Source organism: Lutra lutra, chromosome 3 (assembly GCF_902655055.1).
Source record: "Lutra lutra chromosome 3, mLutLut1.2, whole genome shotgun sequence".
Classification (NCBI taxonomy): domain Eukaryota; kingdom Metazoa; phylum Chordata; class Mammalia; order Carnivora; family Mustelidae; genus Lutra; species Lutra lutra.
The window spans coordinates 119,141,793-119,155,996 of NC_062280.1; the positions used below are offsets into that span (position 1 = coordinate 119,141,793).

At 36.1% G+C, this 14,204-nt stretch overlaps 1 protein-coding gene across 4 annotated transcripts in view; it reads right to left on the reverse strand.

The window, feature by feature from the left end:
• XPO4 (exportin 4) overlaps positions 1–14,204 on the reverse strand; it is a 125,558-nt gene that overhangs the window by 46,054 nt on the left and 65,300 nt on the right. For all 4 annotated transcript variants that reach the window (XM_047722876.1, XM_047722880.1, XM_047722877.1 and 1 more), the window contains 2 exons: positions 5,105–5,217; positions 97–254 (listed from right to left, as the gene is read on the reverse strand). In XM_047722876.1, the coding sequence (XP_047578832.1) occupies positions 97–254; positions 5,105–5,217 (271 nt within the window). The remainder of the gene's footprint in view (positions 1–96; positions 255–5,104; positions 5,218–14,204) is intronic.

Sequence of the window (14,204 nt, forward strand, 5' to 3'; positions counted from 1 at the left end):
AGGGAAAAAAATCACTAGTTTCTTTTTCTCCTCTAATGTTAAACAAAGAAAAAAAGTGAAGTTTCTTTTTCAGTTACAAAGGGCAAGTATACCTACCCATTGATAGTATTCAGTAATCCCTCAATGAAGTGTGCTAGATAATCAACTTGTGATCCTTCATCGGGGAAGATGGGTCCATGAAGAGAAGCTAACTGGGCAAGGCACTGAAGAGAATCTTGTGCCATATCTGAATCTTCTCTGATTTTTCGATGTACCTGTTAGAAAGAATTACTAATCCATAAAAATAAATTCTTCTTTTGTAAGGGTCACGTGTCTATCATGCCGAATGAGGTAAGAGAAAAATTCACTGTAGCTGGTTATTTCTAGAAAATTAATTCCTGAACTTAACTAAATTTGAAAATTGTCCCTCAGACCACTTTACATTATAGGCCATGATTTTAAACTTATCAAGTAATTCTTAACTGAGGGCTACCTACATTTTGAAAATTGAACTGTCTCCAGCATGTTATGACAAAGAGAGAAACAGATGCCAGCCAGTCAGACATACTGCTTCTTCTAAAAACAGCAACAACGACAGTCATCTGTATTATGCTAACTATGCCTAGCTACAGCTTCTTGCTAAAGTTAGCAGACAAGTTCAATCAAGAGTATATAGATGCTGCTTTAGCAGAAGTAAACAGTTGCACACTTAGAAAACCAATATACCTTTCAATCCCTAGACGTTCACTAATTCAACCAGTATATAAGCATACTCTTTCATTACTCTGAGATTGCCCACAATTTGCTTGAATTTCATTTTATCCTATACCAATGCTTTTAATAATGGCTAAAATTTTTTATTTTACTTAAATTATATTTACATCCACTTTAAACCTCATCTAGATCTTATTTCAATGATGCAATACTGATGTGAAACACCTGGTCCATGGTATTCTGTACAAAAAGAAATGCTCCTGAAATACTGCCTCCGCATTTTACAGTGTTATTAATATTCTCAGATTTTAAAGATGTTTCATTTCTGTGATCTGATATAATTAAAATGCCAAAGAAAAATACACTTTGTAAAGAAATTGCAGGTAATTTTTTATCCTAATCCACCAACCACATTTAATGGCAACCATTTTCTACTTTCCACAAGCATTTGACTCATCCAGCCCTTCTTTTCTTACACAAATCTCTTTGCTTTCTGAATGTCACAGAATTTTAAACATTAGTTCTCTATTTGTTTCAAATTATGTTCACTTTGACTCTGCAAATCATTTATAAATTACTTGAAGTTAGCATATTTCTCTTAACTATTCACAGGTACATTTTTGGGACACAGTGAATAGACACTCAAATCCTTATTCACAGATTGATTTCATTAATCTTTAAAACCTTGAACTTCTTAATGCTCTAAGAAATTTAAAATACTAAGGAGTCACAAAACTGATCTACTGACATGTTTAAAATATCCCATCCTCTTTGGTCTAGAATATGGGTTGGTAAACCACAGCTTATGGCCAAATCTGGCCTCCTACTTATTTTGTATGGCCTATTCAGATGGTTTTTACATTTTTTTATGGTTGAGGTAAACAAAATAAAAGAAAAATGGTATTTCAAAAGATAAGACAATTATACAAAATTTACATTTTAATAACTGTGAATAAAGTTATACAGGAACACTACAACGCTTTTTTGTTGAATTATCATCCATGGCTGCTTCTGTATGACAACGGCAGAGCTAAACAGCTGCCTCAGAGAACATATGACCTGCAAAGCCCAATATTTACTACCTGGCCTTTACAGAGAAACTCTGCCAATCCCTGGTCTAGAATAACACAAGTGTTTATCAAAATATATTCCATTACATTTTAAGTTTTAAATAGTAAATTTAAAGTATAATACACAAATTCGTCCATCTACATTGTCCAATTCAAGAACTTCTGAACACAACTCATTCTTAAATTCCTTATCTGAAAACTAACTAAATTTCTGTCGTCATACCGTTTAACCTAATCAACATTTAAGCAAGTTAACCAAGGGTACATTCTGCCGATGAATACAATGCAATCCCGGACAACAGAAGGGTTTCTTTTCTATAGAGCTAAATGGTTGCTTGTTCCTGGGAGAGAAGTGAGGAATCAAAAGATATGATGACCAAAACAGCTAATGTTGATTATGTAATAAAATGACATAAAAATAAGGATATGCCTCAGAGCCTGTATGGAATACTGTTTACACTTAATTTATGTTCTCTGAAATATGAACCATATAAAACTCATGATAAACCAATGAACTCTTGTATAATATAGCAGATTCTTTTTTTTTTTTTTTTAAGATTTTATTTATTTATTTGACAGAGAGAGATCACAAGTAGACGGAGAGGCAGGCAGAGAGAGAGAGAGGGAAGCAGGCTTCTTGCTGAGCAGAGAGCCCGATGTGGGACTCGATCCCAGGACCCTGAGATCATGACCTGAGCCGAAGGCAGTGGCTTAACCCACTGAGCCACCCAGGCGCCCCAATATAGCAGATTCTTGCCTTTCTTCCAATGTCAGTATTACACAGGAGTTCTACCGCAACTGAGCTGTATCACACAAATTAAAAACTGAATTCATCACCTGAATAGGGAAAGCAGAGGGATAAGGAAAAGGAAAGTCTAGCAGAACACCCAAGGAGGTGAATGGCAAAGAAAGACAAGGAGTAAAGAGAAGCAAGTTAGTAAGATAAATTCTATTGGAACATGCTGAATCTGAGATGTCTGTGCGCCATCCAAATTAAAACATCCAGTAAGCACTTGGATTATAAGGCTCTGGAACTCTAGAGCAGCCTGTGCTGAATATAGATTTAGGAGTCATCGGTGCAGAAGCGGTGCTTGAAGTCCAACGTGTGGAAGAGACAGCCCAAGAAATGTGTATAGAGTCAGCAAAGCTGAAAACTAAGATAGAACACTAATGATTTTTTTCAGTAAGCAGAGAAAATAAGAGACCATAAATGAGGTCAAGGAGAATCAGTCAAAAAGGTAGGAGGAAAAATTAACGAGAGTGGTTTTTCTAATACCTTATGGAATAAAGAAAAATTGAGACATTTGTAAACTTTTGAGGGGCAGAATGAAACCTAGAGTATTCCTAAATTCAGATGTGACCAATATATTTCAAGTCTTAAATTCATGCAATAGTATATTTATGTCTACCTACTCAAATCGCTAGAGAAATAAGGATATCCAATAGAAAAATGCTTTCTATTAGGTAATGCATTCACATAACTTGAAAATAAACTTAACAAAAACTGAATGAAATTAAAAGATTACCCAGTCATTTTTATAACAAACTACAAATTAAAAACTTTTTATAAACCCCTTAAATGAAAGCAATAGGCCAAAAGCACAAAACTGTTAAAATAATACAGTAAAAAGGGTTAAACTTTCAAATTCAGAAGTTATTTGCATGTGGTGGTTCACAGCTGACAGAAGCAGCTGTCTACTTTGTCTAGACAGCTGTTCAGATTTGGGGGAGTTGTTTCCAGTACTGCCAGCAAGTTTTTCACCTTTTCAAAAACTGCTGGAATGGGATCTTCTTTCAGTCAAATGAATAACACAAAGAATTGAACTTGGATACGTATCAAAACAATTTGTCAGATATGGCAGGCAACAGAATTTGTTAATTTAGTCACACTCATCTCTTTGGTACAGACAGTGTTTTTAGTCATTTCTCTGATTTAAAGAATAAAATGGAAGGTAATACTTAGTCTAAACATTTCTGCTGAAAACATTTTTATGTATAACCATGGATGAATAACCTTTTTCTAGGTATTATAATATATATACCACAAAACTACAATATTTTAAATGGTTTGATTAGAACAGGAAGGCAGCTGTAAGGATAGTAAATAATGTTTTTCTAACAAATGGAAAGGTAAGAAACTAAAATGGCTAGGATTAAGTAAAAGGGCTTCCTTTCTTCCTTCTTAATTGGTCTTTATTTGGACTTTCACCCCAGTCATTTTATCTAACTTGTGTGCCTGTACTATTAACAGCAAATTAGCATCCCTCCCCACTCCATATACATGTTTTTACCAGCTTTGGACTATTACAGTGGGGATCCTCATGTGCAAACATAGGAACATACTGCCTACTTCTTGATATTTAGCAAATAATAAACAGGACTATTTAAAGTTATAATTGAAATAAACTGCTATTCAATAACACTAACTTAACCCATGACTGATAAATTAGTACATAAAAAAGTACACTACTCTACTAAAGCGGATCTCCAAGTGAGGTCCAGGAATCCTGAGACATTCCTAAGACCATGTCAGGTTGTCTATAAGGGCAAAACTATTTTCATACTAATACTAACACAGTATTTGCCCTTTCCATTGTCACTTTCACACATGTATACAGTGGAGTTTCCTCAAGGTTACCTGACCTGTAATATTACAACCAACTGGATGCAGAAGCAGATCTGAGAATCTGGCTATCTTCTATTAAGTGTAACATTAGAGTTTTACAAAAATATAAAACAATGCCACGCTTCTCAGTAAACTCCCCCCTCCCCAAAATTAGCTATTTGTTCACTAAAATGTTATTTATGTTAATATGTAACAGTTTGGTGTCACTATTTTAAAGACTTTATTTTTAACTAATTTCTTCGCCCAACATGGGGCTCAGACCCACAACCCTCAGATCAAGAGTTGCATGCTAAACTGACTGAGCTAGCCAGGTGCCCCCTTCAAAAATTGTTATTTTTAAATGAATTACTAAATTATTTTTTAAAGTTTTCAGTTTGAATTTTTAATACAGTAAATAGTAATAGCTATAACCTCATAAACAAAAGCTATTTCAAGTTGTCAGTAATTTTTAAGAATGTAAAGTGGTCCTGAGACCAAAATGTTTGAGAACTTCAGCTCCAGGATATTCAAGTCTTCATACTTACATAACATTTTTATAAATTAGCAAGAATATTTCTATATAATTTCTATCTAAGCAGATGTATTGATTAGAAGAGAATGCTTCAGAGGAGAAAGCAATCTGTCCTGTTTTACTTAAGAAAAATACAAAACATGTACTCTTTTCAGTGGCACTCCCCCTTGGCCCTCACCACCAGAGATGAAAAGCAAGACTTACTGTGAAGAACAGCTCCATAACTCTGCTATCCAGAAGAGTCTCCCGCCAGGATTCTGTTGGCTTTAACAGCACATTTTGTGAGGATTCAAACATAGCTATATAATGTCTGCCCAGTTATCTGGTGTCAAGGTCAACAACAATAACATTCTTACTTTGTCTAAAGTATAAGTATATCCTAAATATAACAGGAGCCATCCAGATAGAATGTAATGGAAACAGTTTAAGCCTCTTCACATATGCTACATAATTCATGAATGAAGCTAAGGAATAAAAGGCATTAAGTGCTTAAAAAAAAAAACAAACACAAAACCATGCTACAGGAATATATGAACAGTTTCATCAGAATTACATGTCATGTCATGTTGTAGGGATATAAAAATGTTGATAATCAGAGATCTTAACAGTAGCAACAGAAGGAAAAAATGTGATATAAAACAGATGCCAAAATATATACAAAAAAGGAACAATCAATTTCTAAATATTTATCCCACATTTCCCCCCAATATCTTATAACAACTAAAACTACATATATAAAATGTGAGTCTCATAACAGACTACTTGGAAAAATAGTATTTTTCCCAAAGAAATATACTCACTGGGTAACAAAAAACAAACAAACAAACAAACAAAAAAAGAGCAAATACACATCATACTGAGGCAGCAAAACACCCACACATTAGATTATGCAAATACCAATTCCAGATAAAGAAATAATCAGTTCATGCACAACTCTACAGATACTCATTTAAAATTCCCACAGACTAAAAACCTACTTTTATGGTGTTCAAGTGTTTCAATATTAAACATGCTTCAAACAGAATATTATCTTTGCCATACATGAAGTAACCATAATATATTTGTAAGTGTCCTTGAATATAATTCACTCAATGACACCAACGTAGAAACTGAGGTTTTTAAGAAAAGAGAAAGCTGTCTGGGTATAAAGACAGTAGTTCTGCCTCTTCCACTGCTAATCAGATGTCCAGCTAAATACATCAACTAGGCAACATTTTCATCGCTCACTGAGAAATTTCAAAAATAGTTATCTAAAACTATAGCTTGCAAAAATTAGACCCATGTTCAAATGCTGTATTTTCATTAAAGCCCAAATCATTAGAGAACATTAAAGGCTACAACAATGCTTTGGAAATCATTTTTTTAAAAAGATTATTACTTAACCCCTTTTGAAATATCTAATATTTTGTCTCTGAAGAGCGAGGAGGGGACTACAAGTTGTTTCAGAAGAGAAGTCTACTTATTTCTGAAAAATTGCTCCAAAAATGTTCTGCAACTCCATTTGATTGATAAATAAAAGTGAAATTCAAGTCAGTCACTTAAATTTCACTTTTCTCTTCCTTTATCTGCCCCCTTGTGGAAGTGCAGAGAAAGAGTCAAAAGACACAAAACGAACAGCTAAAATGAAGTAAGCCTGGATTTTTTTTGAAGGGAGGAAAAAAAAAAATCAGCCCATGAGTACTAAGAGGTTTTTTTTTTTTTTTTTAATTTGACAGACAGAGATCACAAGTAGCCAGAGAGGCAGGCAGAGAGAGAGAAGGGAAGCAGGCTCCCCGCTGAGCAGAGAGCCCGATGCGGGGCTTGATCCCAGGACCCAGGGATCACGACCTGAGCCGAAGGCAGAGGCTTTAACCCCCTGAGCCACCCAGGCGCCCCATAAGAGTTTTCAGTGGTTAATAATTTTTTAAATGATTCTACTTTCTCACTAGGCGCATATTTTGATCTTATGTTGTTAACACTGTCTTCTGCATTCAGAATATACCAATTGAAAACTAGTATTTTTACAAGGTGTCTAAAATGAAGGCTTATTTTTTAGAGAAACAAATATCTGTGGATGGAATCATAGGATGTCTAGGATTTGCTTTACAATAATCTGAGGATGGAAGAGTATAGCTTAAATAAGAACTTAGAGCTAATGAAGCTGGGTATTTTATTTTTGCACATCTTTGAAATTTTCCACAATAAAAGTTTGGGGCATTAAAAAATAAGGCTTGGGACGCCTGGGTGGCTCAGTTGGTTAAGCAGCTGCCTTCGGCTCAGGTCATGATCCCAGCGTCCTGGGATCGAGTCCCACATCGGGCTCCTTGCTCATCAGGGAGCCTGCTTCTCCCTCTGCCTCTGCCTGCCATTCTGTCTGCCTGTGCTTGCTCTCTCTCTCTCTCTCTCTCTGACAAATAAATAAATAAAAATCTTTAAAAAAAAAAAATAAGGCTTGGGCATATGAAATAAAGTACCCAAGAGTAAGGCAAAAAAATTCTCTGTATTTCATAAAAAATATTCCACTTATTTTTTCCAGCCCTATTTTCCTCAAATTTCAACATCCCATATATATTTATTACTTACGCTCAGTACTGTGTTGAGCAGATGCATAAAGAAAAACATGACAATCTCATTCCAATTTTTTAGGGGGGTCTGCAATATCACATTAAAATGGTAACAAACTGTTATTTTGTTGGCCATCCAGATCTAACAAAATATATGTGTATAATTTTACTAAATATCTTCAACTAGAAAAATAAGAGAATTTATTAGTACTTCATATGCTTAGAAAACGTATTAATTTATTTTTAAATTAGGTAGGATATGAGACAGATTCACATAACTGTAGTAAAATGGTTCATCTCAAAACAAACCATCTATCAATTTTCTTGTTAATATAGCCATCCAGGCAGTGAGCATGCACAAGCTGTTCTCTCTGAATAAGAAAGAAGGCTGGTACCTGTAAGAGAAATCTAAAATCTAAAACCTCCAAGAACCCTACACAATTCAAGCAAAGAGGAAGAATATTGGGAGAATACTGCCAGAAGTAAAAGGAGTAATACTTGTCTTGGAAAAATGCAAAATCTCATTTCAAGAGAAGGCGATGAATCTCCTGCATCCTAACTCAGCCTGTAGTTATACTCAACAAGGGGTTGCCAACGTTCTTCAGTGAGTGGACGGTGATAACGTCAAAGATTAGTAAGTATTACAAATGGAAACAAAGTCGTGGATGGCGATAACGTCAAAGATTAGTAAGTATTACAAATGGAAACAAAATCTAAACCAATATACTTGTTTTTCTTTTCTACCCTTTTTGTATTTCGGAAAAGTGTATGCTCCATAAATTCTTGTGGATATCAAGGCTTTGTATTAAGAAAAAATGGAAACACCTAATTTTAGGAGAGGGCTTTTTTCCAGATAGGAAATGAATTAATTGCAACTGCTCACCTAAACCTCATATTCAAAATAACCCTCAAATGTTTAATTTTTCTTAAATTACTATATTTATTTATTTGACACACAGAGAGCAAGAGAGACAAAGAGCAAGCACAAACAGGAGGAACAGCAGGCAGGTGAGAAGCAGGCTCCCTGCTGAGCAGAGAGCCCGCTGTGGGGCTCGACCCAGGACTCTGGGATCATGACTGGAGCAGAAGGCAGCCACTTAACCAAATGAGCTACCCAGGCGCCCAAAATCTTTAATTTTTTAAAATTCTGGTTTCACAAACCATAAGTGACTCTTAATCTCACAAAACAAACTGAGGGTTACTGGGGGGAGGGGGGTCGGAAGAGGGGGATGGGGTTATGGACATTGGGGAGGGTATGTGCTATGGTGAGTGCTGTGAAGTGTGTAAACCTGGCGATTCACAGACCTGTACCCCTGGGGATAAAAATATAATATATGTTTATAAAAAATAATAATAATAAATTTAAAAAATTAAAATTAAAAAAAAATTCTGGTTTCCGCTTCCCTGATCCTGGTCTGTTTTAAATATACTTCCCCTAGTGCCGGTATGCACAGCCAAATTTCCTCTAAAACCTGACAAGCATATTTTTAAAATGTTAATTCCTTAAATTTTGCTAACACCACATGGAGATCTGTGAGTTCTGTATCTGACATCTATCAGAAAATACTTTCCCCCAATTATTTTATTTTTTTAAATGATTTAATTAGTTAATTTATTTATTTGACACAGAGAGAGAGAGAACACAAGCAGAGGGAGCAGCAGAGGATGTGGGAGCAGACTCCCCACTAAGCAGGGAGCCTGACGCAGGGCTTGATCCCAAGACCCCAGAAACATGACCTGAGCTAAAGGCAGATGCTTGACTAAGCCACACAGGCACCCTGATCCTGTAATTATCTTAAAGTTCATGTCAATTTTTTGTTTTCCAACTCTGAACCTAGAAAGGACTTTTGTCCCTGACATGTTTGCCTTCTACTAGAAAGTTCATTTATAACACACTTTGCTCAGAGATTACCTTAATTGTTCTTTGAAGAACTAATCTGTAACACTGCAAACTTAACTACCTTCTCCTTATAAAGCAGCCCAGCACAACCACTACCATCATTTTTGCACAGTAAAAGCACACACATACTTCTTGTTGATATAGTAAGATACAACCATGTAACTTAATTATAAGTAATATCTCTACTGAAAGAACATGTAACTACTCCAAAAGCATTTTAACAAAAACTTCAACATTAAAGGAGACAAAAGGAACAGTGTAATAATGAATGGAACAAATTTGTAAGAACAAAGTTATTCTGACAAGAAATACATGTTTTAGTTAGCAGACTGTGCTGTGAAACTGCTCAAGTGGTTGCCTTCCTAAGAGGCTATGGCTGGTGTGGGGGGGGCCCTGGGAGGCTCAATCAGTTAATAAGTGTCTGCCTTCAGCTCAGGTCATAGTTCCAGAGTCCTGGGATACAGCCCCACACTGGGCTCCCTGCTCAGCAGGGAGTCTGCTTCTCCCAATCTCCTCTGCTCTTGTTCTCTCTCTTTCTCTCTCTCTCAAATAAATAAATAAATAAATAACCAAACAAACAAATAAAATCTTCAAAAAAGAGAGGAAAAGCTTATGAGGGTTCTTCTGTATTACCTGAAATACTGTTACTTTGAATATACAAATATTACTTTTCAATTATAAAAAAAAAACAGTGCGAAGCATATCACAATGTGAATAGAACAGTCATATATAGATCTGGACCATATCCATTCATTCAAAATGTAAAAAATTAGGGCAATTCAATTTTTGATTTGGTATTGCCAATTAACTATTTCTGTATGTTTGTTTTTTTTTTTTTAAGATTTTATTTATTTATTTGACAGAGAGAAATCACAAGTAAGCAGAGAGGCAGGCAGAGAGAGAGGAGGAAGCAGGCTCCCTGCTGAGCAGAAAGCCCGATGTGGGGCTCGAACCCAGGACCTGGGATCATGACCTGAGCCGAAGGCAGCGGCTTAACACACTGAGCCACTCAGGCGCCCCTATTTCTGTATGTTTGTATAAGACACCCCAAAATATCATCTCTCCCAGATAATTCAAAGTGTAGACAACTTTTAAAACAAAGCAAAAAGACTACCTCTAAAATTCAAAGTCAAGCATTTCTATTTTTTTTTTTAAGATTTTATTTATTTGAGAGAGAGAGGAGGAAGAGCAGAGGAGAAGGAAGATGGGCACGCTGACTCCGTGATGAGCAGAGCCTGATGCAAGGTTTGCTCCCACGACCACGAGATCATGACCTGAGCTGAAACCAAGAGTTAGACACTTCACTGCCTGGGCCACCTAGGTGCTCCTAGCACTTCTATTCTTACGACATTTTAAAAATGATTTAAAGTTTTGATTTAGGTGGGAGGGATGGGTGGCTGGGTGATGGGACACTGGGGAGGGTACGTGCTATGGTGAGCGCTGTTAACTGTGTAAGACTGAAGAATCACAGACCTGTACCCCAAAACAAATATATGTTAATAAAAAAAAATTTTTTTAAGTGAAAAGTTTTCATTTATACTACTACATTAATATGCCATATCTACACATTATACTGCTTTATCTTTTTTATCCAAATGTATTATCAATGAAAGAGGAGTCTAACAACGAAGGGATTATTTACTAATTAATCATTTATTATACATATTATACACCTATCAGGTTTTAGGAGACCTACAAGTTATAATTGGTTGATACTAGTTAAATAGCTAGCATTTACCAAAAGCGGAATCAGATTTTAAATCAAGAATTTTCTTGGCCTCTGGGTTTTTTGTTTTTGTTTTTTTTTTTAAGATTTTATTTATTTGACAGACAGAGATCACAAGTGGCCAGAGAGGCAGGCAAAGAGAGAGAGGGGGAAGCAGGCTCCCTGCTGAGCAGAGAGCCCAATGTAGGGCTTGATCCCAGGACCCTGGGATCATGACCTGAGCCAAAGGCAGAGGCTTTAACCCACTGAGCCACCCAGGCAAACCCTTAGCCTCTGGGTTTAAACATTTATCTATAATAAATACTGTACTCAAGGAATTTATATTTTGTATCAGAAAATTCATTTGTACCCAAATGAACAAAAATTCAGTAAAACAGTCATCCAGAGCTTTGTCTTTTTAATAATCCTTTTAAAAAATCTGTCATCCCCATCTAATCTTACTTTACCTTCCCATATTTTCACCAAATTCAAAAAACACAAGTTGCAGTATAATATTTCTGTCACTGTATCAAATATAAGCCCACTCCCTTCTTAGCAAGGGTTCCAGCAAGGGTTCAAATTCTTTGATCCAAAAACCCAAGCAGTCTTCTAAGTTCAACACTCTCTTAATCCTCTGGAAAATCAGCTACAACTAGACATAAATTCAACTGTACCTCAGAACAGTGAATAATTAACTCCATTCTCTACTGTCTGTTTCACAATGATCCTATCTAGCTCTAAAATTCTCTGCTCAGGAAAGCTCAGCAACATCTAATAACTATATAAATGTACCACCTGCGTGACCAGAGAGAAACACACTAGGACAGAATCGAATGCACCCTGCTACTGACTGTCACTGGATAAATCCTACTAAGTCTTCTGTCCTGAACAAGTCTTAAGGTCTCAAACAGCAAGCAGTATTATCAGTAAGCACATATATCTTAATATGAGGGGAGAAAAGTCATCCTCAGAAATACACTGGTCCTTACAAATGCAAATGAGTTCTTATTCACCTTACCTTTAGTAAGGGTATCATTTCGTGGTAATAACTGACAGTAAAAAAACAATGAGTTACACAATAACTACAAATCATCCTCAAACAAACACAGAGAGTATGAAAATTACCATAGCTTATACTTATAAATATTTTATGATATGGGAATATAGCAACAGTGAACATTTTACAAAAGTAATAAAAAGTTAAATTTCTCCACCTTCCCATATTCTTAAGCTACTTCATTAGTAAAACCAAGTTTCAGAGGCAAAGGGAAAGCCAAGTTTTTCTTCTTAAACATTTAATCTCTGTCACTATGTATTTTTCCAACAATAAAAACTGTTATTTCTCTTTCTGGCACAACACAGAACCAATGAGCCCAGTCTCACAGATAGCATTTCATCCAAGTAACCAAAAGTCCTCTGAAATAAAGGAGAACTGACCTCACCTGAATGTTTTCCCAAGCCTTGCCTGCAAACAGTAACAGTGGGTTTACTGGAAATCCTAATTTAGGTGAAGGCTTCTATATCTCATTACTATTTTATGATCCGGTTAGATTTCCCCAAGAGACTGAGTTGAAATTTTTTTTTACTAAAACCAAATCAGATCCACAAAAATAGAATATCAATAAAAGGCACTGTAATCAAACTAAAAAAAGAAGTATTATTAAAGTCAACATGCCAAACATACCTGCCAAACATTCTTATTACAAAATGATACTGTCATTTTTTATTAGCACTGCCAAAACCCTTAAGCATTTATGGACACCAGGTGAACTCCCAGCTAAATAATCTTAGCAGCATGAACAAAACATCCAAGAAAAAAAATAGTATTTTGGAATCAAATCATCTTACCTCACTAATTAAATAATACATATTTGTTAAGCATCTATTACTATATGCTAGACTGTGCAAGGTGCTAAAACAATATAGTGAACAAACACATGACCTATGCTTTCATGAGCTTCCAAATGAGTGGGTAAATAGATTTATTCAAATGAGCTACAAATGAAAATTTACAAATGAGAAGTGAGCAAAGTGGGAGAAAATCACATATAACATACATATGAGAAAGCATAGCAAAAGAAACCTGATCTAGGGTACCCATCTCAGGCACAATCAGGTGGTGATTAGGAAAGGGGAGAAGGTGTCCAGGCAGAGAAAGTCCATGTGAAGAGTGAAAAGGCAGAAGGAAACAGCTTGTGAGAGCAGCTCTAACAAAATAGCACAGGAAAGTTTTGAGGAAGAAGCAGACATCAGACCATGCAGGTTCACAGAGGCTTTTTTTTTTTTAGATTTTTATTTATTTGACAGAGAGATAGATCACAAGTAGGCAGAGAGACGGGCAGAGAGAGAGGGGAAGCAGGCTCCCCACTGAGCAGAGAGCTGGATGTGGGACTCGATCCCAAGACCCTGAGATCATGCCCTGAGCCGAAGGGAGAGGCTTAACCTATTGAGTCACCCAGGCGTCCCACAGTGGCCATTTTTAAACTGGGATAACGATATGACCAGATGGTCATGGAACCAGGGACACTTTCTTTAGACAGCAGTGATCTGAAGCAGAATGAAAGCAAGTAGATTTCATCTCAGTCTCCTTCAACAAGGTGAGACTGGGACCCTAACTAGCTCACTGGGCCAAGGAGTGATTCTAACATCTACCAAATCCCAGGAGCTGTCTGTATATGTTGCTCCACCTAGGTCTGAGGTGGAGGATACTTTGATGAATTACTTTCTACACATATAAAACCTACATATAATAAGTCCTTAATAAAGATAATGGCTTGCAAATGATATCACATATACAAAAAATTTTAATCCACTAAAAATACTATTTGTGTCAGTAAATTCAGTAACATTAAATGGTAAATTCAGCAACATTACATGGTATAAGATTAACATTAAAAATGTATTTCCAGGGAACCTGGATGGCTCAGTTGGTTAAGCAACTGCCTTTGGCTCAGGTCATGATCCCAGAGTCCTGGGATCAAGTCCCACATTGGGCTCCCTACTTGGTGGGGAGTCTGCTTCTCCTTCTGACCCTCCCCCTCTCATGATTTTTCTCTCTCTCTCATTCTCTCTCAAATAAAAAAATCTTTAAAAAAATGTATTTCTATACACTAGCACGAATATGAAAATAATTTTAAAATCAACTCCATTTACAAG